Source organism: Kogia breviceps, chromosome 9 (assembly GCF_026419965.1).
Source record: "Kogia breviceps isolate mKogBre1 chromosome 9, mKogBre1 haplotype 1, whole genome shotgun sequence".
Classification (NCBI taxonomy): Eukaryota; Metazoa; Chordata; class Mammalia; order Artiodactyla; family Physeteridae; genus Kogia; species Kogia breviceps.
In genome coordinates this window covers 76,645,839-76,671,033 of record NC_081318.1, presented here as the reverse complement: position 1 = coordinate 76,671,033, position 25,195 = coordinate 76,645,839, and the positions used below count along the sequence as shown (strand labels likewise).

Below are 25,195 nucleotides of genomic sequence, written 5' to 3'. Positions count from 1 at the left end.
AGTGGATGATATCACTTAGAAAGAGGATAGTGTGAGGAAGAGATATAGGCCTAGCAGGTCACCATGAAGAACTCTGAAATTTTAAAGCCAGGCCAGCTAAGAAGCATTTAGAGAGGTAGAAGGAACGCCAGAGTATTGTATCTCAAAGCAAAGAAAAAAGAGTATTCAAAGAAGAATGACATAGTCATTTAAGGAGCAAATGCTGCTGAAAATTAAGATAAATGATAACAATATTTTCATGGATTTAACAATGTGGAAGTCGTTAATGATCTTCAGAGGCATGCTGGAGGCAGAAACCAGGCTATAATGGTTGAAAACAAAGAAGAAGGAATGAGCATAGTCCTGGGAGGGAGATGAGATCAAAAAACACAAAAGAAGGGATTAGCTTTGAATAAGAGAAGGAACTTCTCTAGGATTGGAGGAAAAGAGTTTAGGATGAGCTCAGATGAGCACAAAAGCAGGGGCAGGGGTGGAGGCAGAAGGCTGCTGAGGAAGTTAATGCTTAAAAGTCTCTGTAGGGCTTCCCTAGTGGTGCAGTGGTTGAGAATCTGCCTGCCGATGCAGGGGACACGGGTTCGTGCCCCGGTCCGGGAAGATCCCACATGCCACAGAGCGGCTAGGCCCGTGAGCCATGGCCGCTGAGCCTGCGTGTCCACAGCCTGTGCTCTGCAATGGGAGAGGCCACAACAGTGAGAGGCCCACATACTGCAAAAAAAATAAAAATAAAAAAGTCTCTGTAAAGGTCATTTGCCTACTAGAGCATGGACTTGAGGATATGGGGAGGGGGAAGGGTAAGCTGTGAAGTGAGAGAGTGGCAGGGACATATATACACTACCAAATGTAAATTAGATAGCTAGTGGGAAGCTGCCACATAGCACAGGGAGATCACCTCTGTGCTTTGTGACCACCTAGAAGGGTGGGATAGGGAGGGTGGGAGAGAGGGTGACTCAAGAGGGAAGAGATATGGGAACATATGTATATGTATAACTGATTCACTTTGTTGTAAAGGAGAAACTAACACACTATTGTAAAACAGTTATACTCCAATAAAGATGTTAAAAAAAAAAAAGGTCATTTGTTGAGACGGTAGAAAGAATAGCTATTAGAGTCTGAAGAGGTCTCTGAAGGCCCGTTGCTGAGGAAATGACAGACTCATTCATTGCAAACCTATAGTGCATAATCTATGACTTTAAAAAAAGTTACTTGGGGTTGAACTGCACCTTTTGTTTGCTTAAACAATAAAAAGAAGTGAACTCAACCATTCTGATTCCTATTTTAAATTTAATAAAAATAAAATATCTGATAATATCAGATTTTTCTACCAAATGAATATGGAAATGGTAGGAAAACACTGGTCACTTATTGCATCCTACCATTAGGTATAAGCCACCTATCCTAGGAATATCTAATTTCTAAATCCTTCACTCAATTTATTACTTTATACAAGTATAGTTGTGATGACAAGAGAGGTAGGAAAGGCCTAAAAGCAGAGGGTTTCAGGTTTATTTTCATTTTTACCCATTGCAAGAGACAGACTGCTTATACTATACCTACTATGACCTTTTCAAATAACATAGTTATTTATAACATTATATATGAGGCACTGTTGTATCACATATTTCCCTGCAATTGGTCTACAATGGTAAAGCAGCATGGGTTCCTCTGAGATTCTTGTGAAAATTTATTACAGGCTCAAGATCAAGAGTGTGCTCAACAGAGAATGATTCCACCGCAGATGGCTCTTTGGTAAAGGAAAAGAGAGAAAAGACTGCAGTATCATGTGAAAACGGGCTCTTGTTCAACAAAAATGAGCTTATCCAATTATAATGGAAATAGAGAAAGGAGTAACAAAGGCTGTAATAGCCTTATGTCTTGCTACACCAAGTTGAACCATCACAGACTAAAATTCAGCATAAATGTAACCTGGTAAGAAACATAAAAGACACAGGAAGAAAACATTAGTGATACTCTCACTGCTGAAGTTACATATCTTCTTTTACCCTAGGTTTGCTAATATAAATATAATATTGCTGCAGTGGCTACAATTATATGATTATATATAATAATAATATTCACAAGTCTGAAAGATGGACCATAGAAACTCTGCTTTCCTAATCCTGTTATTCCCAATTTCATTAAATTAACAATTATATATTACATGTCTTCACCAGGTCTGTCCACTTAAGGTGCAGTTGTTATAACAAAGGTATTATGCTCTGGAATTTAATTTACTATGGTCATATTTAATGTAAGATATTCTTTATGAAACAGAAACAGACTCACAGACATAAGAGAACAGACTAGTGGTTGCCAAGCGGGGGTGAGGGTGGGGAAGGGAACGATTGGGTGTTTGGGGTTAGCAGATGCAAACTATTTTATATATAGGAGGGATAAACAATGTCCTCCTGTACAGCACAGGGAACTATATTCAATATCCCGTGATAAACCATAACGGAAAAGGATATGAAAAAGAATGTATATATATGTATAACAATCACTTTACTGTACAGCAGAAATTAACACAACATTGTAAATCAACTATACTTCAATTAAATAAATTTTTTACATATATATATACATAATGTAGATATTCTTAAATTAGGTACGTATTATAAGACTAGGTGTTGATATTTCAGGTAATTTAGGGGGAGGAATAGCTTGTTTGAAAACCAGTGTTTCCTACTGAGTTTAGATTTTACCTCCAACAATTTCAGGTCAAGAAAAACCTTTACCCTGCATGGTCTGTATGTATCTGTTGCATATATATTAAGGGTCCAATGCACCCTTAAGTAAGAGGCCATATCATTTTCTCTAGTACTTAAAACACTTTGCCCAGAAACATGAAAACAGTCCAATTTCCAAGAAACAGTTTCAGAGAAACAAAAAATGTAAAACAATGGAACTTATAATATCCCTTTCCATACCTTTCAGCAATAGACTGCCACTATGAAACATAGTTTAAAATAAGTTTAAAAGATATCTAGAAAGACTACTTGCTAGCTATTATTATTTCAATATAAATCTTAATATATTAAAGAATATTTTATATCCAAATTCTCTTCACTGAAATAAAATTGTTGCCCTAAGAAGTCCTACTCAACAAATAAGGAAACAATTCTCTTTTCCTGCTTTTCATTTCTTGTTATGATGGATAAAGACAAATAATAATATCTGACATTTTTGAGCACCTACTATTTGCCAGATATGTTTCAAAGTGCTTTGATGAAGCAAGACCAAGAGATTGGTCCATCTTTCCTAATATTTGCAATTTAGATCAATCTGATGATACTAAGTGATTTGATTCATATTTTGTCTTAATCCCTCATTAAGTTGTTAATTATGAGCAAGTTTCATGGGCAGTTGCAATAATTTAGTAAATTGCAAGAGTTAACCAAGAGTTTTATACAAAGACACGTTAGAAAAAAACTACTATAATGTAAGCTCTTCCATCCCTTGTCTCTCTTGACCACTACATTATCCCCTATGCCTAGGATACTGCTCAATACAAAGGACATGCTCACAAAGGTCTACTGAATGAAAGGAAGGAATGGGTGTATCACAAATGTGCAAACTCCTGGAAGCTATAAAGGTTACACAGGTTCCTTGTTTCTTTCTCTGTCACTGCATATTCTGGGCAAGGGAATTAGATATACATCGAATAAAAGAGAAGGGAATTAATCAATGACAAGTCATTAAATGCGAGAGGGCCTTTCACATTTGAATTTCAAAGCATAATCCCTTTGGTTTTACTATTGTTGAGGCTTGTCATTAGTCTACCACAGCTTATCACTAACAAATTAAAGGCACAGAATTCCCATCTACTGTTGTAGCTACTGGTCAGGAAAAAAAAAAAAAAAAAATATATATATATATATATATATATTGCTGAACAATAAGGACATCTGCTGGTTAAAATGCAACACTTCTACCCTTAAAATACTGCATCTAGATGGACGAGATTTGGATAATAAAGTTTAGAATAAGGCCAAACATGTGGCATCTTGTTAAAATAACCTCCTTCTACTAAAGTAATAATAAAGGTAACATTTGTTTGTTTCATTCCAGAGTTGCCCAAGTAGTGACACTATCTGAAAAAAGACTGAGCTCTCCTGCCAAAAAATAAAAATGGCTAGATTTCTATCTCCTGGTTTAAGACACAATTATCTTTGAACTCAACAAACATCTAAATGTCTGCTAAGTTAAGGTAGTGTACCAGATGCTGGCAAACTGAAGCTGTAAGACAAGGCAGAGGGAGCAGATGGTCCAGCCTTAGGGGAATGGGGTTAAACTCAGTTAACATCAGCAAGAGACTGAGCCTACTACTTACCAGCACTGTGCTCTCACCATTTTATAAACATTATAGCCCAGCTGCTTTCTACAAACACACTCTTTCCCACACTAGCTGAACAAATGCCTTCCCACCTTCCTCCCCCTACTCTGGTCATCTTTCACCTTTCCAGGCCCTGCTCAAGTGTCTTCTCAAAAACCCAGCTCTGAACTCCCTACATAAAGTTCACCTTCAGAGTTTAGAACTTACCACGTTGTCAATTACCGATTGATTTACCAACATATGGTCCCTCTCCCTTCTAGGCCAGACTATAAAGGAACAGATATTTGAATCTGGGTTCAAACATTCTCCCAATTTTAGTAAAGTAACTTAACTGTTTGTTTCATTTTGCCCACAAAATTTTCAAGAATGATAACCTCCATCCTCACTTGCTGGGAAGATCTGAAGTCTTAGTTTTCCATTCTCCTAACTGGAAGAAGAACCAATTCTTGCTAATGTTCCATGAATAGGCCTCAGTAAATATCTACTGCAAAAGAAAATGAAGTGAAGAGGTAACCAGGCTGAAAGATTAAAAGAGGTGTAGCGGATGAGACACTGACGTGAAATGGAGCAGGAACGGGGTTAGGAGACGGAGTGCCGTAAGTCCCAGGCCAAAGCTTAGAGGAGGAATCTCAGACAGAAGAGGACTTGGAAGAGCCTGATGTGTTGGCCTAACTAGGGACAGTTTGCTCATTCCTCTATTAGCACAGGAATCCCCATCAGCTTGCCAGAAATTCTGGCAAGGCTTCCGGTGTTTACACATCAGTTGTATTAATAGGACTCAGAGACTGTGTAGAAAGAAAATGGGCTACTCAATAATTATATTTTCCATTTACTTTGAACAGAAGTCCTTGCAAACATCTCTTTATTCTGAATCATGACATCCAGGACATGAGACAATCATTAAACAATAAAACCTGCCTCTCAGTATTTGAAACACTTCTATATTAACATATCAACCTTTCAAAAAAGGAAGGTCATTTCATCAATATTCTATTGCTGATGAGGTTCATGAAAGTGTTATAAAAAATCTGGAGTTCAACAGTTAATCATAACTAGCAAATGCAGTAAATACCATAACTGTGCTATACTTTTATAATACCTTCTATTTATGAAACAACTATTTTTCACGATTTTTCTACAAAATATTTAATTACTAATTAGGTAAATCCTAGGATAATATTAAAAATCTCATGCATTCCCTAGGTACATACTGACTAAGTAGTGAGGTAGGAAACACCAGGAATTATAATTGCAGAAAGTTGCTCTAGGTTTAAACTTATGTTTGGATAGTCTTACATTAATAATTCAAGTTAAAGATATAGAGGTGTTACTATTATAGGTTTACTTTTAAAATTATGTATTAAACTAATATTAAAATACACTTGTTGTCCCCAAGTAAACACCAATTGACCTTGGGAATAGGTAATTATGAAAGAAACTCACCCAGAAAGGAAGAATTAATTATGAGGATGCACCTGACTTTTTTTAGGGAATTAACAGCGAAGTGCAGACTAACCTAAGATTTTTCAGAAGAGAATGGGTAGCAACTATAATTTAGATAACACTCTCTTATGCCTCAGTGAAAAAGAATCCTACACGGTAATGCTTTGTGGAAAATGTAACTAATTAAGAACCAATTCCTTATAAATGGTAATGTTAACAATTTTACATATGTAAATATTATCTCATTAGAACTCCACTTTGAGTAATTTAATTGCTTTTCTGGTTCACGGGTTTACTAGTTTCCATATTTAAGTGCTTACTACATACAACAGGCTCTGTGCAAAGCATGCTGCCTACATTATTCTGGGGGATAGATTTTAGTATCCCCACTTTTCAAAAGCAAACGAAGCTTAGAGATGCAAAGTACCATACCCACCACTAAGCAATAAAGTCAAGATTCACACTCGGGTCTGACTTCAACATCTATACCACAACAGTCTCCTGCCTCGTGGTTGCTGGTTACCTATTATTTATGTACTCATTTAAAAATTGAACAATATATGCCATAACCACAGTGGGATGCAGAGATTACCACAAACTGGTAATAAAGATAGATGCAATAAAATGCTGCTCTTGACAGTTATTCCTGAAAATTGGTCAAATGTATCCTTCTTCCAGTTCAGTAAAGACTCTGGAAACTGGTTGTAATAATTTTTCATTATAAGAAGACTGTTGCCAAAGTGTACTTTTTGAGCTGCAGAAGGGTAGTTCAGAGCATAGGCTCTGGAGCTGAGGCTTTCATTCTGACTCTACCATTTACTTGCTGTGTTTCCTTGGACACGTTCCTTCACTTTTTTTGGTTCTTGTCTAAAATGGCAATCATTTGTAATAACTATACTGAAGCTTTGGCACTTGTGAACATTAAATGTGTTTAGTATACGTAAAGCATTTAAATGACACATAAGCACTCAAAAATGTTAGCTAAACTTGTCCAAATCCAGGCCCTTTTATATTTTCTTTTTTAAAAATAGACCTTATTTTGGGGGACAGTTTAAGATTCACAGCAAAATTGAGGGGAAGATACAGAGACTTCCCACATCATCCCTGCCCTACACATGAACATTAGCAACATACCCCACTGGACTGGTACATTTATTTGCAAATGATGAACCAACATTGACATATCATTAACAACCAAAGTCCGTGAGTTACATTAGGGTTCACTATCTGTGTTGTACCTTGTATGGGTTTTGATAAATGTATAATGCCATGCATCTACCATTACAGCATTACACAAAATCATTTCGCTGCCTTAAAAAATCCTCTGTGCTCCACCTGTTTCTCTTCCTCTGGCCTCAAACCCTGGCAACTACTGATCCTTTTACTATCTCCATAGTTTTGCCCTTTCCAGAAAGTCAGATAGTTGGAATCATTCAGTAGGTAGCCTTTTCAGATAGACTTCTTTCACTCAGTGGCATGCATTTAAGATTCCTCCATGTCCTTTCCTGGCTCGACAGCTCAATTCTTTTTAGCACTGAATAATACTCCATTGTACGGATGTACCACAGTTTATCCATTTACCTACTGAAGCACATCTTGGTTGCTTCTAAGTTTTGGCAATTAAAATGAAGTTGGTATAAATATCTCTGTGCAGCTTTTTATGTGGAGGTAAGGTTTCAACTATTTGGGGTAAATATCAAAGAGCAATTAATGGATCACATGGTAGGAATATGCTTAGTTCTGTAAGAAACCACCACTGTTTTTCAAAGTGGCTGTATCATTCTGCATTCCCTCTATCAATGAATAAGAGTTCCTATTGCTCCACAGCGTCATCAGCCCTTGGTGTTGTCAGCGTTTGGGATGTTAGCACTTCTAATTGGTGTGTGATGGTATTTTGTTTTACACTCTCTTTTATGAAATGCAACATTTATGAGTGAGACAGTTAACCCAAAGAACAGATAATGTGGACTACTGGTGAAAACTGTGTATATCTGGCTTAAAATCGAAACAAATATTTATCTAACTAAACCCATTTCAGTGTGTACTTTTTCCCCTTTCTTCAGTGATTAGTGTCACTTCCACGAAGTCTTCCAACTACATTTTGTATTCAAAAGAAACTGGGGTTGCAAAAACAAAATTTTTTTAAAGCCAAAAGAGAGGAAAAGAAAACATTAAGCATTATCAACTTCGTTAAGACCAATTCAAGACGTACGTATACACACTATTGACGACCTTCATTTGACCTTTACAACCGATGCTCGCTATACTCCCACTATGACAATGTAGTGTAAGTCTACACATAGTTGCTGGATGCAAGAACATTTGTCAAATCTAATTTCTAAAGTCCTCTCAACCCACTAGCAAAAGAAAAGCAGCGTACAATAAATCAATTTTATAAACAAGTGAAATGAATCCTAAGAAGAGGTGTAACAGGGTTCCGACCACTAAATCTTCGGAACTCTTTGGGAGATTGGGATTGACATATACACACTACTTTATATAAAATAGCTACCTAACAAGCACCTACTGTATAGCCCAGGGAACTCTATTCCAACTCTGTAATGACCTATACGGGAACTGACTCTAAAAAAGAGTGGATATATGTACATGTATAACTGACTCGCTGTACAGCAGAAACTAACACAACATTGTAAATCAACTATACTCCAGTAAAAAAAAAAAAATTAATTAAAAAAAATTTCAGGACTCTTTCAAAACAAAAACCTCTGCAGGAGTCTGTGGAAGCTTAAAGACTCTCTGGGGGCGGGGCCGAGTATTGGTCTTCCCTGAAAGCTCCCCAGGCTAACTGAAGAGCATCCACTTTAGAAAAGCCGTGCTTTATAAGGCGTCTGTGCACTACAGAACAGCATATTCACACAGGATACATTTCACCAAGAACTGCATCATACACCCAACCGGTAACACCTCTACGCGCTTACGGCAAGGCAGACCAAGTCAGAAAAGCCAGACATACAATTCCCGGTTATCGTCTGCACCCAGACCCCGTTTTCTAACAGTTCCACACGCTAGGCTCCCTCCGCTCCGAGGCCCAGAATAATTACGAAAGTCGGCTGGCGAGGCCCAACTGTCGCCGAGCCAGGAAAACCACAGTTGCGCCAAAGAAAGAAGGTCCTGCTTCATGGCATCAGTCAGTACCTATTTCCTTGTAGGAGGAGGAGAAAAGAGGAGACAACGAACAACTCCCACTCAAACGGGGCTCGAAGCTCAAATAACCAGGGACCTTTTTTCGCGCTCCGACTTGGCCGGAAGTGACGCCACGGCCGGCGCGCAGGGCCGCCCCCAGGGAGAGGAGGCCGGGCGGGGGAGCGCGCGGGGGCTGGGGGCGGGGCGCGGCCGTAGCTCCGTTTCCGGTGGCTTGTCGCGCTCGCTCACTCCAGCTGCAGCCACTCTTGCCCGTGGCTGCTTCCTCCATCCTGGTATTTTTTGGAGCCTCCATCCTGGTTCTTCCAAAGTGCCCGGACCCAAAACAGGAAGTAAGTGCGATGGAAGGCTTCAGGTCCCAGGCGCCGCTAGGGCCGCTCCGCCCAGTGGAGCCTGTCCGGCCCCCTTGCTGCCCGCCTGCTCTCGCCGGCCGGCGCCAGCTGCCGGCGCTCGGGCACCGCGGGCGGGGTGGGATCTGGGCCTTCGTGACGCTGAAGCTGCAGTCCCCGCACGCTCACGCCAGGGCCTCCCTCTCGGGGCCGGGCCTGCGGCGGTGGCGTGGGCTGCAGAGCAGGGTAGCGAGCGGCCGCCGAGGCACAGCTAGCGATCTGGCGGGGGCGGAAAATGGCGGCGGCTTCGGAGGAGCTAAATGGCGCCGGGACCCCTGGGGGTGGGGTGGGCCGGGAGCTTGGCGAGAGAATCGGGGCCGGGAGCCCCGAGAGTAAGGAAGCCCTCCTTGCTTTTTTGTAGGGTTCCTTTTTTACGTTTTTGTTACCTTTTAGGTTTTATTTGGTACAGTGAAGGAGAGGTGAGCTTGGATGGGATCGAGAGAGTTGGGGCTTGTCTCGCGCCACCCCACCGCACCCCCTATGTTTTCCTCTTACCTTTTCGACTCTTCTCCCACCTTTTGGGGTTCATTCTCGCTCAGCTGTTCATGGCCCAAGCGGAAGGAATCGGGGTTGCTGGCCGAACCATTTCTGTCAGCCTGAGTGTCTTTTACAAGGGAAAGATAGGAGCTGGAGTGCGGGGAGACAGACCTAACCCGGCAAAGAACAGGAAAATGAGCCTGCAAGATAGGGATTGTCGTATTTTGACGAGTTCCGAGGAAGTTTTAAAATTTTTAAATTTTCTTCGTCCTTTAAAATAGACTTTGAGAATCTTCAGGGAATCTGCGGCATAGGTTTGAGGGTAGAAGTGGCCAATTCTATGCAGTTGAATGGTACAGCATGTGTTTTTAGAATAAAAATAATTCGGTGTAGATAAGGAGAGGTGATAAATCTGTGAAATGTAAAAGTCAGGGCTCCCTTTCCCTGATTGAATTTGGAAATTCACATTCAATGATTATTTTCTCGTAACTTGATTTATCGTTGTGCACCTTCTTTCTGACCGTAGGTGAGGCTGCTTGTTGGGACATTTGATAAAAAGCGTATTCTGTAGGATTACTTTCTAATGTTCAGTATTTTAAACTACAATAATACCGTTTGGAAGTATTTTATCTTTTACGGATTTTACCTTTATTTTGATTTCCCGAAGACAACCATTTATAGCTTTTAAGCTCCAGTTCAAGTAAGATGTTCTTGCATTGTGTTGAAAGTTTTACAGACAGAAAAACTATTTTTCAGTGAAGGGTGTTCATATATTTCCATTAATTCATATATTTTTTCTTTGAGCTGCTCTTAAACTTGTGTTTCAAATAACTTTGAGTGTCACTGCATTTTTTTCTATTTATTTATTTAGTCATTTGAATAATTTACCAGCATTTAAACGTTTAAAGACCGTGCTGATAATACACCAAAAACTTACCTTTTTACTGTGATGCTGTAGTGGTGGTAAGATAAATTTATTAGGTTAAGATTTAGAGACTTAGTTCAGGTTCAGGAAGAAATTAAGTTTATGTTCCTTACCGTTACAAAAATTGTCAATCTGTTTGACTAAAATTTGGTGTGAGAATAAAGTTTTTTTCCCTTCATTAACAAGGGACAAAAACTAGCCTGATCATTTCTGGGGAAAAAATTACGTGTTATGAAGAAAAAATATTTCATGTTTTGTGATAATCATCTTATTTTAACTCCCATATACTAAGTATTTTATGTGCCACCAAACAAGCTAATTTTTTTTTTTAACTATTTTAGTTGATAGGCTCACCCCAAAATATGCTTTTGGGGACTGATCTAGAACCTGCATATTCTCCGTGAATCTCTTTAATTGATTGCAGTTGAGCTAGATGGTGGAGCCAAAATGCTATTGCCCTGTCTTCATCAACAGTTAATCAGTAAGTACTGGGCATTGCATACTTATATAGAACTTTAAGTCCACACTTTGAGCAATTATATGAATAAATATATGCTATATAAACATTTTTCTCTGGGTGTTCAGGTTTTAGAAGTATTTTGAGGGGAAGCAGTCACGGGAAATGGTTACTGGTAGAGAATTATACCCCAAAAGAAGGTAGTTGTCTTATTTAGTCTTTTTTTTTTTTTTTCTTTTTCCCAAGTTCTCTTGTTTTCACAGGCGTTTTTTAAGATGTAGAAAAGTTACCTCATTTCACCCCAAGGCAGCGGGAGAGATAAGTGTATTTGTAAGGTTAGCTAGATGTTACTAGTTAGTATTGAAATAAAAACAAAACTAGTCCTTTTCCCACGTAATATTTATCTTTCTGCTCACTTATTTATCTCTCCAACAACTACAGACCCTAATTTTTATTAATGTTGTAATAAACTTGTATGTCCTGAAAATAACATCTCATTATTTTAAACAGTTGTTGTTTTCATGCTCCATTAAGAACATTAACTTAACACTTGTGAGGATGAGTAAGATAATGTGAAACAAGTGTCCCTAGGAATTTACAGCCTGGCACATAGATGTTAAAATATTGAGGGGGGGTTGGGAACTGTGTTTTGTTACAAAGACATCAAAACTTTGAAAAGATGAGGAAGAGTTCCAGTTTTTTAATATCATCTATAGAGGCTGTCTTTTTAACACTGACTTGTTAACCTGCCTTGTCAAAATGGAGTTTTCTTTTTTAATCCTTTTCTCTTACCACCATCATTTTTAGCACCTTCCCCCCCACCCCCCGCATATAAGAGGATTCCTTAGGAATTGGTATGCTTCTAAATGCTTTGCAAATTCAGCTCCAAAGCCTTTTCTGTCCTTAAATGCTACGCAGTGACCTGAGAAGTGATAAACCTATTGCCAAGGGCATTAAATATAAAATACAGAGAGTTATCAAATGTATGTAGTATTTTCTTTCATATTATTTCTCCCCTTCACTTTTTTTCCTTTTGTGAAGAGGATGCTTGTAATAGAAATCACAAGTAAGCTTTGTTTTTGTTTTGAGTCCGTAAAGGTAAATGATAAACTTAAATAAAAGAAGAAACCTGTCTATCATGTCTCCTTTTTCAAGTTTATAGAAAGATCCCATTCCACGAATGAACACCAGAAAGAAGTTACGAAAAAGCACACTGAAGAGCTCTTTATGAACAATTTAATTGTCTTTTTGTTTGGCGGAGTGCGCGCGCGCACGTGTGTGTGTGTGTGTGTGTGTGTGTGTGTGTTAACCTTATGCCATTTTTTTAGCAGTCATTTTAGTTGTGTGCACTGTGTTGTCAAGCCCTTCTTCCAAATAACCTGTTGTCAAAACTAATCTTTTTGACCATCAGGTGTTAGGCAGCAAAAAATGCTCTTTAGGTTTATATACTCTGTATGTGTATTTTAGTATCTGTTGCAGAAGTGTGGTTTAAAAATCGGCTTCAGTGTATATCAGAACTATAGTGATAATTTAATGTATTCCCTTTAAAGAGCTTCTGATGATGCCTTGCTTAAAGGGATCAGTTTTCAATGGCTGAAATCTTAAAATGTAGCCAAATACACATTGTATAGCTCTTAAATCATGCACTGGATAAAAGACAACATTTTTGTTTTTTAATAAGCAATATGGTTGTATTGCCAAACCAGGTATGAAATACTGTACTTTGAAATGAATCGTACTACCAAGTAATTTTTTTTTACTCTAATAATGTCATTGTTTTCAGTAGTTGGTAATTGAAATAAACATCTTAAACAATTAAAACCTGTTATAATAAACCCTGTTAATATCTTTATTGACGTTTTATGGTATATAGTCATATTATCTTAAAACCAAGCCATAATGAACATTAGTTAGGTACCTTAATTCAGTATGCTTGTATGTTCATTTATAGTTCTCTTTCTCAAACTTTTCCACAAAGTATACAGAAGAACAAATCCCCAGGGGCCTGGGACCATAGTCCAAAGCATTCAACCTGAACTGTGACGTGACCCCATTCCTATATTTAATAAAATCAGTATTTAAGATGTCTGTGGCTTTGTCTGTTTTCTGATATCCCTGTATGTCCCCATGTTTAGGATATAGGAATTTTTTTTTCTTTTTATTAACTTTCGTTATTTTTACTTTTAAAAAATATATTATTTATTTTTGGCTGCGTTGGGTCTTCGTTGCTACACGCGGGCTTTCTCTAGTTGTGGCAAGCAGGGGCTGCTCTTCGTTGCGGTGCGCGGGCTTCTCACTGCGGTGGCTTCTCGTTGCGGAACGCGGGCTTAGTTGCTCCGTGGCATCTGGGACCTTCCCAGACCAGGAATTGAACCCGTGTCCCCTACATTGGCAGGCGATTCCCACCACTGCACCACCAGGGAAGTCCAGGAATTTGTTGCCTATTCTCTTCCACTAAGACTTTGTATTTAGCAGAGTTTTCATTCTTTCAAAATAAAGATATTTCAAAACATATCTTTCAGATTTTTTATTGTATGTTACTAAGCAAATCCCTTTATAAGCATTTCCTAAGGCGTTAGTTACGTACCACCTAAGGTATGGTAGTGGCCAGTATGGAGTCTATAATAGCAAGACCTTGAAAACAAAAATGTTCAGTCATAGGTTAATGGTTAGATAAGTTTAGGTACCATGTACCCATTTAAAGTGCTATGGAAGAGTAACTAGTAATATCGGAAAATGCTCCCCATAAAGTTAAGTGCAAAAAAAAGTTATAAAAGATGTGACAGTATGATCGCAGTATCATAAAAACAATTAAAAATAGGTATGTTGATATATGGCTGAAAGGTTTGGAAGACTATCACCAAAAAAAAGGAAAATGAGTAATTTTCTTATTATATTGGGGCAGGAAAAAAGACATCTGAAAACTAAATGTGTCTTACTGCCTTAGTTGAATTATGCCAAAAACTTTGCATCAGCTAGTGTTTCTCAGTCTTTGCCTCATCCAATAAAATTCTGGTGCTTTATGTTCTGTAGCTTGCTTGATTTCCCCTTATAAAACTATTTTATAATACTGAATGTTTTTCACACCATGTAGTCTCATCCCGTCTTGCAATAAAGAATCACATCTTCAAGCATCAAGGGTCAGCAAGTGTTAGCTCTGTGCTTCTCATGATCCCTAATTATAGAATCTACCCTTCCCCATTTGTTCTCGTCCTGTGCTTGGGAACCAGTAAACATTTATCTACAGAAACTGGTCCCAAAACCAGGAAGAAATGCCACTTTTCTTGGTTCGATCTAGTTTTTAGATTATGACAGTTGCCTGATAAACCAGGACAATTACGTAGACTCGATGGAAATAACAGTTTAAGATAATCTGATGAATAAAAACTTTACATCTATACTGGAATGGAGTAGAATAAAAGATTCATGTCTTTAAAGTCTATGTTAAGTAACAGAGCCAAGAGTAGTAGGTTTTTTGGTTCTGCATTGAGTAGGGTCATCTTGTTCATTGGGAGCTGTAAATGTAAACAAATGCTTTTCTCATTTAAATGTGAGTATATATAAGTACTGTATTATAAATGTTCTGTACCACAGTTTAGGTCTTCTTTTCTTGATTTTACTAAGGTATTAAGATATCCACCAAATGATGGAAACGTGCCAGAATGCCATTTCACCAATTAAAATGGCTGTTAAAAATTTTTCTTCTCATGTTCTCACTTCTAGTTGGTTTTAAAAAAGTAGTGCATATGGTATAACCCATTTGAGAGAAAGAAAGGAAGATTTAAATAGGCTGATGATGGACTTGGCTGATGGTGGACTTCCTTGGTGGTCCAGTCATTAAGGTTCTGCGCTTCCAGTGCCAGAGCCGCGGGTTGATCCCTTAGCCGCGGGTTGGTCCCTAAGGGAACTAAGATCCCACATGGCCTCGTGGCGTGGCCTAAATAAATAAATATGTAGATTGTCTTTTAAGAAAAATGTTTTTTTAAAAAAATAGTCTGATGGTGTGTGTTTATTTGCCCCAAAGGGAACCAAAATTTTGATGTTAGAATTGGAGATCTTCCTGATATATTTCCCTACTAAACCAAATGGGGAACGGGTTTTGAAGTTAAGCATAGTTTCACGTATAATGAATTACAGTACAAGGCCCTAAATTACTCAACTTTGTACGTTACTATCATAAGTTGATTTATTTACCAACATTTTTCAGTTACTCTAATAGTCATATTAAAATACAGATGTACTCTTCCTATAAATAACAGCTGTCTTGACTCTACCATATATCTTCTCACTGCTTACTTTGAGAGCTAAACCTTGTAAAAGACCTGTTTTGTATTACCTTCCGTACTTCCAATTCTCTGTATTCCAGTAGGTCAGCAGTGTTCTACTTATTGCCAAATCAAGTAGTAACTTCTCCATCTTATCCTCTCAGCAGTATTTAACAGTCAACTAATGCTCCTTGAAAAACACTCTAAGGCCTTTTAAGTAACATCTCTTAGTTTTCCTCCTGTAACCCTGGCTGGTCCTTCTCAGTCTCCATTCCTTGTTTGTGCATTGCTTGACTTCTGCTTCAGAACTCTAGGCTGTCTTCTCTAACTTCTCTAGGTGATCTTTAAAAACAATTTGCATGCCACTAACTCAAATTTACAGGTCTAATCCCTACCTGTTGAATTCCAGCTTCCAACTGGCAACTTGACATCTTCATTTGGGTGCCGTATATCTTAACTTGTTAATATTAACAGTAATAAAAATATTTAGTAAATGTCTTCTAATGCCCCCAAACTCAGTCAGTTATTCAAGCCAAAAGTCTAGGAATCATCTTGAAATAGCTCCTCATCTCTTAATCTACTTTCAGCAAAACCTGTCAACACTACCTCCAAAATAAATCCTCTGTCCAGGCTCCTTTCTTTGATTTCTGCCACCTATTCCAAATGACTATGATCTCTTGGACAGCTGCTTGTTTCATGACTTTACTCCCTTATCCATTCTCCATATTGCAGTCTGAATGATCTTTTCAAAATGTAAATTATATTTCCCAATTTAAAACAGTCCAAGGATTTATAAGCCCTTGTGAGATCTGCCCCTGTCTTTTTCTCCAGCCTTAATTCAGCTACTCTCCCTCTTGCTCAGAAGCCTCTGCCATAGTGGCTTTCTTTTTTAATCCCCTCCTGCCAGGCCAAATCAGGTCCCACCTTGGGGACTTTGCTATTAATCTGTTGGCTGGCTTACAGTACTTGCTGTTGAAGCAATATAAAGTAGCCATTAGGGAAAGCTTCCCTATTTGTAGTATGATGGTATTTCTATAAAAAGTGTATGTAGCATGGAGGAATATATTGACACATATGAGTAAAATAACTGGAAGGAGGCATGAGAAATTGACAGCATTGTTTACCTCCAGGCAGAGGGTCTAGGGAACTAGAGTGGAAAGTAGACTTCACCTTTTTACCTTTTGAATTTTGAACCATGTGAATGTGTTACCGTAAAAAGTAAATTAAAAATAAAATTAGGTGAGTTTCTTAAATATTAATAAATCCAGATTGTGTAGCTCTAAGTACAAGAGGGGAAAAACCTCAGGAAGGTAAGTCAAGAGCTTATCTTTGGGGGTTAAAAATTTTTTTTTTTTTTTAAGAAAAGTAGCCACTATATCCCAGTGCCTAGAGAGTCCCTGGCACATTGCACATGTGATATATTTGTTGATTGAACAGATATGCTAGTTAATTTGCAAAGCAGTGTAGAAGCATTTACTCATCTGTAACATGAATTATCAGACTTTTTAAAATGAACCTAGATTCCTGATTTAAAGCTAGTACACTGCATGGGATCAACCTCTAACCCCAGTACAGGTTATCAAGAATGAAATACTCTCATCCAGCTATTTCAGACTCCTTTTTCCTTGTACTTACCTTGTATCTTACCTTAAGATAACTTTCCTTGTATCTTACAATATCTTCTCAAATCCACCTTTATTTTCTCTTTTTCCTGAAGTTTTAGATTAATTTGGGTCCTAAGATGACAGTCATTAAATTGCTAAACCAGTAACCATTTTGTACCTATCAAATGAGGAGTTGTGCTGGGTTTTTTTTTCTTTTTGCTTTGTTGTTTCTTTTTAAATAAAAATACTAGTGGCAAGGTTTTTTTATTTACTACCAGGAGTAGAGTCTACACCTCAGTGGTTGGAATATGAATTTGTACATCCTTTCTGGAAAATAGACTGCAGCATGATTTAAGAGTTTATTTTGTTGTATTCTTTGCTCTAATAATTTTCAGTAATTAATATTGTTTAAGGAAATAGTATATGAATGTTTCAGTGTTTTACGGAAATGAAAAATTGGGAAGAATGTAAATGTCCAGTTATAGGCTATTTGTTGGATAATGTCATGTTTTTTATGGAGTGGAAGTTTTAAACAATACAGAAAACTTCAGTTAAATACCTAGCTTGGTTTCCTTCACATTTTTCAATGTGAATGAACTCTAAAATGCAGGATATAAAATTGCTTCTACAGTATAGTCTCATACACAAACACACACACATCAACCAAGAGTGAAGTATGATTTTGGCAAGTTTATGGGTGGTTTTAACTTCTTTTTTTAACATTTCATTTCTTCATCTTCTACAGTGGGTATACTTGACAAACAAGCTTTTAAACTTTTTAATGGATTCTGAAGTGAGAACAACATGAAATCTATTAACTGACTGGATGTTTCTCTAGCAGGATCTGTACCTGTTGCACTGCAGACTTATTTATATATAGCAGTTCTCAAAGATACTCATACTAGAGTGGAGTTCTAATTAGAATACTGCAAAAATGAGAATTTTAATCATTGGTTTTTGCTGAAACATCCCCTTGAACCTTAAATCTTACTGTGCTTTTTAATTTTCGGTTGATCCTTTGGGATGAAGATGAGAAGTTTATTGAAAGAAACCTTTAAAAATCAAATCATTTCAGATTTTGTAAGTTTCACAATACATTCAAAAGCTTTCTTGTAATTTATGTTTTCTGGCCTGATTGTTTAGGATTCCTTTTCTCCCACAGATCCCTGGGCAGAGCTGTTAACAGATATTATGTAGTTTCTAATGCTTTAAGATGACCTATGGTACTACATTTAAAGAGAGATGTTAATTGTTTTAAAGAAAAATATCATTACTGGTAATATTTGTGGTATTGTTGGTTGGTATACACCCTAGGTCATGTTACATGTACCCAGGTCTACAGTTCATAGAACCACTGGTGTAATTCAACCTGTTTTTTCCGAGAAAGTTTGACTGCCTGATGAGGGGCAACTTGGGCTGAGAAACTGCCTATAAACAGACTTAGTAGGCATAGGATCCCATCATTTCTGCCCTTCATTGGAGAATTCTTTCAGAGGCTGATTTCCAAAAGGTCTACTTACCAAAGAATTCTGGTTTTGTCCTTCCTCTTCTAGTTGAGACATCACAGAGGCTTGAGGCTAGATTGTCATCAGCATACTGCTAGCACACAGTTGTTTGTTCTCAGTAAGCCTTATTGTATAATGCTGTTACTTTTTCAGAGTGTTGCAGAGGTAGGAACATGGAGGAGAAACAATCTGGATAACATGAAAGTGATGCTGGTGGCCAAGGGAAGGCAACTCGATTCTGTAGGAAGGGCTATAGCTGATCCATCTGTTTTCTAGGTAAGCATTCCTTTGTTCCAGGGACCTTACCTCATGATTTGCAAATTTTAGTCATAACTAAAACATGACCTCCACTTATCTTTAATTGGAGAATGGCATCTTTACCGTTGTAAAATGAATGATGTCCATTTAAAACAGTAATTTGTACAGTAGAACTTCAGTGAATCAGTAGATCTTCACCATGTAAATGTTAATAGTTCTTAAGTTTTTCTGCTAAGGGAAAATGCATTTGTGTAAATGGCAAATATATGTACAGACTAATGTATGTAGCAACCAAATAAATATTGAATGATTAATACACATCAAGGCTTATGTCCTCTGTATTATTTAGTTGGTAAAAAAGTATGTGGACAAGACCAAAATTGAGTATTGAGGCAAGAACTTCATTGAACATTACAAGGTAAGCCCGAAGACTTCATTCAGGCCATTGATTACAATTCAGGGCATTTCCCCATCAGCCATGAGATACTGTATTCAAAGTGCTGCTTATTCAGTCTGTCTGAACAAAAGGGAAATAATATATGTGTAAAATAACAGGTGAAGGCACTTTAAGCAAAATCCAGTTCTCTATTTCAAAAGAAGACCTAGATCCATATCTATTAGGAAAACAGTTTGGTCAATGACAGTTATATGTACTTGTTCAATATGAAAAAAACAGCAGGAAGAATTATTTAGTGTTCCTGTTTTTCAGATAATAATAGAGCTTAAATACTTGTAAATAGTGTTTTAGAGAAGTAATTCTTAGATTAAGAGAAAAGTTGTGATGGATCTTCTGGTAAAGAATCAGAAGTTAAACACCTATTTGAATATATCACAAAGCTGCCAATAAAAAATAATTTTAAAATGGTGTGAGTTTTTGCTGATATGACAGACAACTTGGAACAGGTTGACTTTCATTGGATGTGATAAAAACAACTCTTAAAAAAGTAAATCCTAAAAAAAAAAAAAAAAAAAGTAAATCCTGTAGGTTTTTAATTAATCATCGCATTTAGATTCTTGTACATTATTACAGCTAATTCTAAATAATTGGTATAAACTTCTGAAAAAAAGTTTTGAAACCTGAAGCATCATTGCAATTTCACATAAAGAATACTATAGGCAGATACAAATTGGGGGGGCGGGGTTCTGTGGGCTACTTTATGTTCATACTTGGAAATAATTTTTTAAACCCTAATCTGAAACCTGTTCTTATACAGATTTGAGTATGAGCACAGTTGAAGAGGATTCTGACACAGTAACAGTAGAAACTGTGAACTCTGTGACTTTGACTCGGGACGCAGACGGGAACCTCATTCTTCACTGCCCTCAGAATGGTAGGAGAACCAGCTGACATAATTGTATTGGGTTAGCCAAAAAGTTCGGGTTTTTCCATAAGATGTTATGGAAAAACCCAAACTTTTTGGAAGTTTTTTTAATTCACTCACAGTATAGGAAGTTTTTCTTTTTTTAATAAGCTTCCTATGGTTTTTAAGAATATAGTTCAGGTTCTTTAATTTGGCACATAGGCCTCCCATCATCTCAGCTTTCCTTGCAGCCTCATTTTCTGCCACACTTCATGTAGCGGTATTCCAGCAGTTCACAGCTTTTTTTTTTTTTTTTTTCTTGTGGTACGCGGGCCTCTCACTGCTGTGGCCTCTCCCGTTGCGGAGCACAGGCTCCGGACACACAGGCTCAGCGGCCATGGCTCACGGGCCCAGCCGCTCCGCGGCATGTGGGATCTTCCCGGAACAGGGCACGAACCTGTGTGCCCTGCATCAGCAGGTGGACTCCCAACCACTGCGCCACCAGGGAAGCCCTGCAGCTATTTTTATATTCCTAACGTACTTTAAGCTTCTCGGCCCTCAGTATGACTTCGTGTATTACTCTTACTGCCAGTTAATGATAATTTTCCCCTGGCTTCTGTTTCTTTTTGAAGTTTAAGACACCTTTTCTAGAAACCTCCCTCCATCTCCAGTCTAAATTAAATGCCTGTGTGCTCATATAACAGCCTCTTCATTCCACCTTTATAGTTCTTATTACACCATTTTGAAATTGTTAGTTTAGTCATCTCCTGCACTGTACTATGAGCTCCTTGACAGCCAGGGTATCTCTTATTGTTCTATTTCTCAAACTTAGCTAATGGTAGGCATTCAGTGAATGTTGTGAGTGAATTAAATAACTGACCCTTGTCTTTACATGTGAAATATTTGGAAAGCCAGGTAGTCAACAGCACAAAAGTGTGATGTTTTAAAAAGTGGCACCTTTGTTCATAGTTCCTCAGTAGGCGTAGACAGGACCATGAGTCTCACTTGCACAACTGGCTTTAGTTGACATAGCAAATCAGTAAGAAGATTATTATATAGTCATTACTTATTGAAGGTTTTGTTTTCTCCTTGTTGGTTTGAAGATTTTGAGATTTTTGTTTTTGTTTTGTTTCATTAGAAGCCGATGAAATAGACTCAGAAGATAGTATTGAACCTCCACATAAAAGGCTTTGTCTGTCTTCTGAGGATGATCAAAGTATTGATGATTCCACTCCTTGCATATCAGTTGTTGCACTTCCACGTAAGTCACTGAGTATTAACGTAGTTTCCTTCTGAATCAAAATTTAGATTCCAGGAGATTAAATTGGCATTTCAAGGTAGACTTGGACCCATTATTTTTCTCCTCTTAGTCCAAAAAACCTCCTTTTAACCAGCACTTAATGAGTGCTTATTTATGTGCCAGGAATGGCTCTGAATACTTTTACATATATTGCCTAGTTTAATCTCTCAACCTTTTTTTTTAATTGCCCCCCACTCCCGAGAGCCTTTTTAGACATTTTTTTCATCATCATGCTCTCCCCCATGAAATTGTAATACCACAAGTACACTATTGTTTTTAATGTACTATATATATATATATATATATGTCCTTGCTTTCTTAATAAAGAGAATAAGATCTTTTCACCTCCTCCTCCGAAGAAGCATATTCACCCTCATTGAGAAAGCACTCTCTACAGTGTTCCCTATGTTATAAATGAGAAAACTAAGATATAGAGAGGTGTAATAACTTGTCTAAGGTCATACCCAGGCATTCCGATTCTTGTAGTTTATGTTCTTTTCATGTGGTATATGGCTAAATGGAAGTTAGACCGAAGCTGAATAAGTTTATTCTCATTAAGAAAGTTCTTAAGGGACTTCCCTGGCGACCCTGTGGTTAAGACTCTGTGTTTCCACTGCAGGGGGCACGGGTTCGATCCCTGGTCGGGGAACTAAGATCCCTCATGCCACACAGTGCAGCCAGAGGAAAAAAAAACACAAAACAAAGAAACTTCTTAAAATGTTTATATTCCAAGAGCATTTAGAGTAGACTGGATTTTAAGAAGATTTTGTATTTTGGGTGGAATACTGTTGGTGAAAGACTACAACCCACCAACTATTATGTTAACTTATATTTCTGGTTTGTTTAGTAAAGCATATGGGATCTTGTTGAACTATGGTGGCTCTCCAAAGCTGGAGTAGATATCTTAGTCCTTGGCGATGGGGTTGGGACACAGGGCTGTTGGGGGCACTCTCTGCACAAAGGAGGGTCTTGGAATATCCACAAACTTCTATTTTGCACTCAGCATCAAGCAAGATCACATCATCATCTAGTGGAAGAAAACTAAGACTAGGTTTTCATTGTGGAAAATCATGTCTTCATAAGCAGATATGTACTCTGTATTTAGAGTTAATTGCTTATTGAATTGAGCAGAAAAGAAACCATATTATATAACTTTACTATGAGACTGTTGAGAAATGGTGTTAATGTTAATATTGCTAATATTGCTTCCACTTGTGGAATATACAAGCATAATGTATTTCTAATTAAATGATCTTTCCTTCTAATGATGATTCATATGATTTTTAAAACTCTAATTTGACTATTATTATGTTATGACTCAATTTTAGAACATGATTAGCCTATCTGTACAAATACAATCCTATATAGACATTTTCTAAGCTAGAATTTTTAAAAATTCAGATATAACTGACATTAACATTATATTAGTTTCAGGTATACATAATGATTTGGTATACATACATATGTATATATATGTATGTATACCAAATCATTATGTGTATATATATATATATTGTAAAATGTTCAGCACAATAAGTCTAGTAACATCCTTCACCACACAGTTATCGATACAATTTTTTTTCCTGTGGTAAGAACTTTTAAGGTCTAATGTAACAACTTTCAAATATACAGTATAGTATTATTAACTGTAGTCACCATGCTGAACAGTACATCCACAGGTTATAAAATAAAGTAAAAATATTTAATTAAGCCAGAATTTTTGAGTGATTTTTTTTTTTTTTTTGACGTAAATTTTGACTGGTTAATTGATTTGGTTAGAGTGCCTTGAACATTATTGTAGGTTTGAACTACACAATATTTTGTTCTATTTTATGGTGTGTTGACATAAAAGCACATGAGCTGTTTGATGTTGGGTCATAGCATCACCAAAGAGGACATTCTGGAGCCTGATTTACAATAAGACTGAATTTATGAAGAGTGGCTTGAAGTTCCCTGGATTTGTAAAAAGTATGTTGATAAAATCAACTTAGGAGGGGCTTCCCTGTTGGCGCAGTGGTCAAGAGTCCGCCTGCCAATGCAGGGGACAAGGGTTCGTGCCCTGGTCCAGGAAGATCCCACATGCCGCGGAGCGGCTAGGCCCGTGAGCCATGGCCGCCGAGCCTGTGCATCCGGAGCCTGTGTTCCGCAACGGGAGAAGCCACAACAGTGAGAGGCCCGCGTACCGCAAAAAAAAAAAAAAAAATCAGGAACATTTCTACATTTTAAAAAGTCACTCAAAAGCATGAAGTCCTATATCCATCACCATCATCTGAATGCACAAGTAATTTATGCTGGACTTCGTGGAGATGAATATTAGTTTTAATGATTTAACTTTAATTTTAATATTCAGGTTTTCTTTACATGCTGTGTAAAACTGATAAAAAGTTATCTGTCTGAGCCTTAAAAGTTCTCTTAACTCTCATGTTAATCAGTGTAGATAACTTACCACTTCTTTTTGCAATCATCTGCACACATTTATTCCATTACCTATTCATTGTTAAAACTCTTGGTGATTATTCGTTTAGAGGATTGTTGGAGTTACTAAGCCTCTGTTTCCTTTTGTTCTTCACACGGCCTCATTTGTCATTCCCATACCACTCCTACTATGGCATATTAACTGGAGTCTATTTGTAATCTACTTCAGATTTTGTTTTCCTACCACTAATTCCTGTCTTCCAGATTACTTCCTCTCATACTTTGGCGATCCTTTGCCCCACTGGGACCCATTGACCTTACCACTTTTAAATGATTCCTTCTTCACTCATATCCTTGTTTCTTCCTTACCTAGTTTCAGTTTTCATGATTAATTGTTATAATCATTGTCTTGCATTTACCCTCAGATCCTTTTTTCCTCCCCTCACTTCATCATTCTTTGATGAAACCACAACCCTGGTTCAATTTGTCTGCCTATTTATGTCTATACTGGTACAGCTAACTGAAAGAGATTGGACAAAAACAGCACAAATAAGCTGACCTGTCTCACTTTAAATTTATGATCATTAACTTGAAATGGGCTCTTAATGTTGCCTGCCAGTCATACCATACTTATCTAGTGTTCTTTCTCCCACTCTAAGATGACTGTTTAATGCATTCTGAAATCTCCAATACTTCTTCCACCTTTTTCACTCTCAACTGATAGCCTTGCTTCCTACTTAGAAAATTTAAGTGGCCAGAAAATAATTTCTGTAAGTTTCCACTACCATAAATACACACTGACTTGTATCTATGTCCATATATTCTGTCTTTTCACCCAGCTAAGGCCAACCCTTCAATGTACTAGATTCCACCCCTTTTGTCTACTCAAGGACATAGTTGTAGCAATTCTTTCCTTTCTCCTCTGAATCATCAATTTTTCATTCTCTATTGGATTATTCCCATCACCGTTTACAAACATACTATAATTTCTTCTTCAAAACGTCCTGTTAGCCCACTTTGGGCTCCCATCCAATTTCTCTCCTTCCCTTTAGAGCAGAGTTCCTTGGAAGAATTGCCTATCCTTGCCTCCGTTTCTTCTTCCCTTGTTCTGTAAGCCCACTCCAGTCAGTCTTTCACCTCTATCACTACACCAGAACTGTTCTCCCCATGTCTCCAGACACTTTCTTTTTTTCTTCTTCTTTTTAGTTTTTTCCAGACACTTTCTTGTTGCTAAATCCAATGGTGATTTTTGTCACTTGGCTTCCAGGGAAGACATTTCTCTAGTTTTCTCTCTGTCCATTCCTTCTTAGTGTCTTATGCTGACTTGTCCGCATCTCCCCAACCTCTAAATGTGGAGTGCCCCA

General features: G+C 37.6%; 2 protein-coding genes across 3 annotated transcripts in view; one reads left to right on the top strand and one right to left on the bottom strand.

Annotated features, from left to right (window-relative positions):
• ELAPOR2 (endosome-lysosome associated apoptosis and autophagy regulator family member 2) overlaps nucleotides 1–9,975 on the bottom strand; it is a 266,046-nt gene extending 256,071 nt beyond the window's left edge. The window contains exon 1 of the mRNA XM_067042702.1: nucleotides 9,820–9,975. The gene's annotated coding sequence lies outside the window, so the exon portion shown is untranslated. The remainder of the gene's footprint in view (nucleotides 1–9,819) is intronic.
• DMTF1 (cyclin D binding myb like transcription factor 1) overlaps nucleotides 9,086–25,195 on the top strand; it is a 42,402-nt gene continuing 26,292 nt past the window's right edge. Inside the window, exons 1-5 of one of the 2 annotated variants that reach the window (XM_059073564.2) lie at nucleotides 9,086–9,267; nucleotides 18,711–18,833; nucleotides 19,165–19,233; nucleotides 20,030–20,146; nucleotides 21,255–21,377. In XM_059073564.2, the coding sequence (XP_058929547.1) occupies nucleotides 20,038–20,146; nucleotides 21,255–21,377 (232 nt within the window). In that variant the 5' untranslated portion in view covers nucleotides 9,086–9,267; nucleotides 18,711–18,833; nucleotides 19,165–19,233; nucleotides 20,030–20,037. The remainder of the gene's footprint in view (nucleotides 9,268–18,710; nucleotides 18,834–19,164; nucleotides 19,234–20,029; nucleotides 20,147–21,254; nucleotides 21,378–25,195) is intronic. The other variant, XM_059073565.2, reaches the window with a different exon arrangement.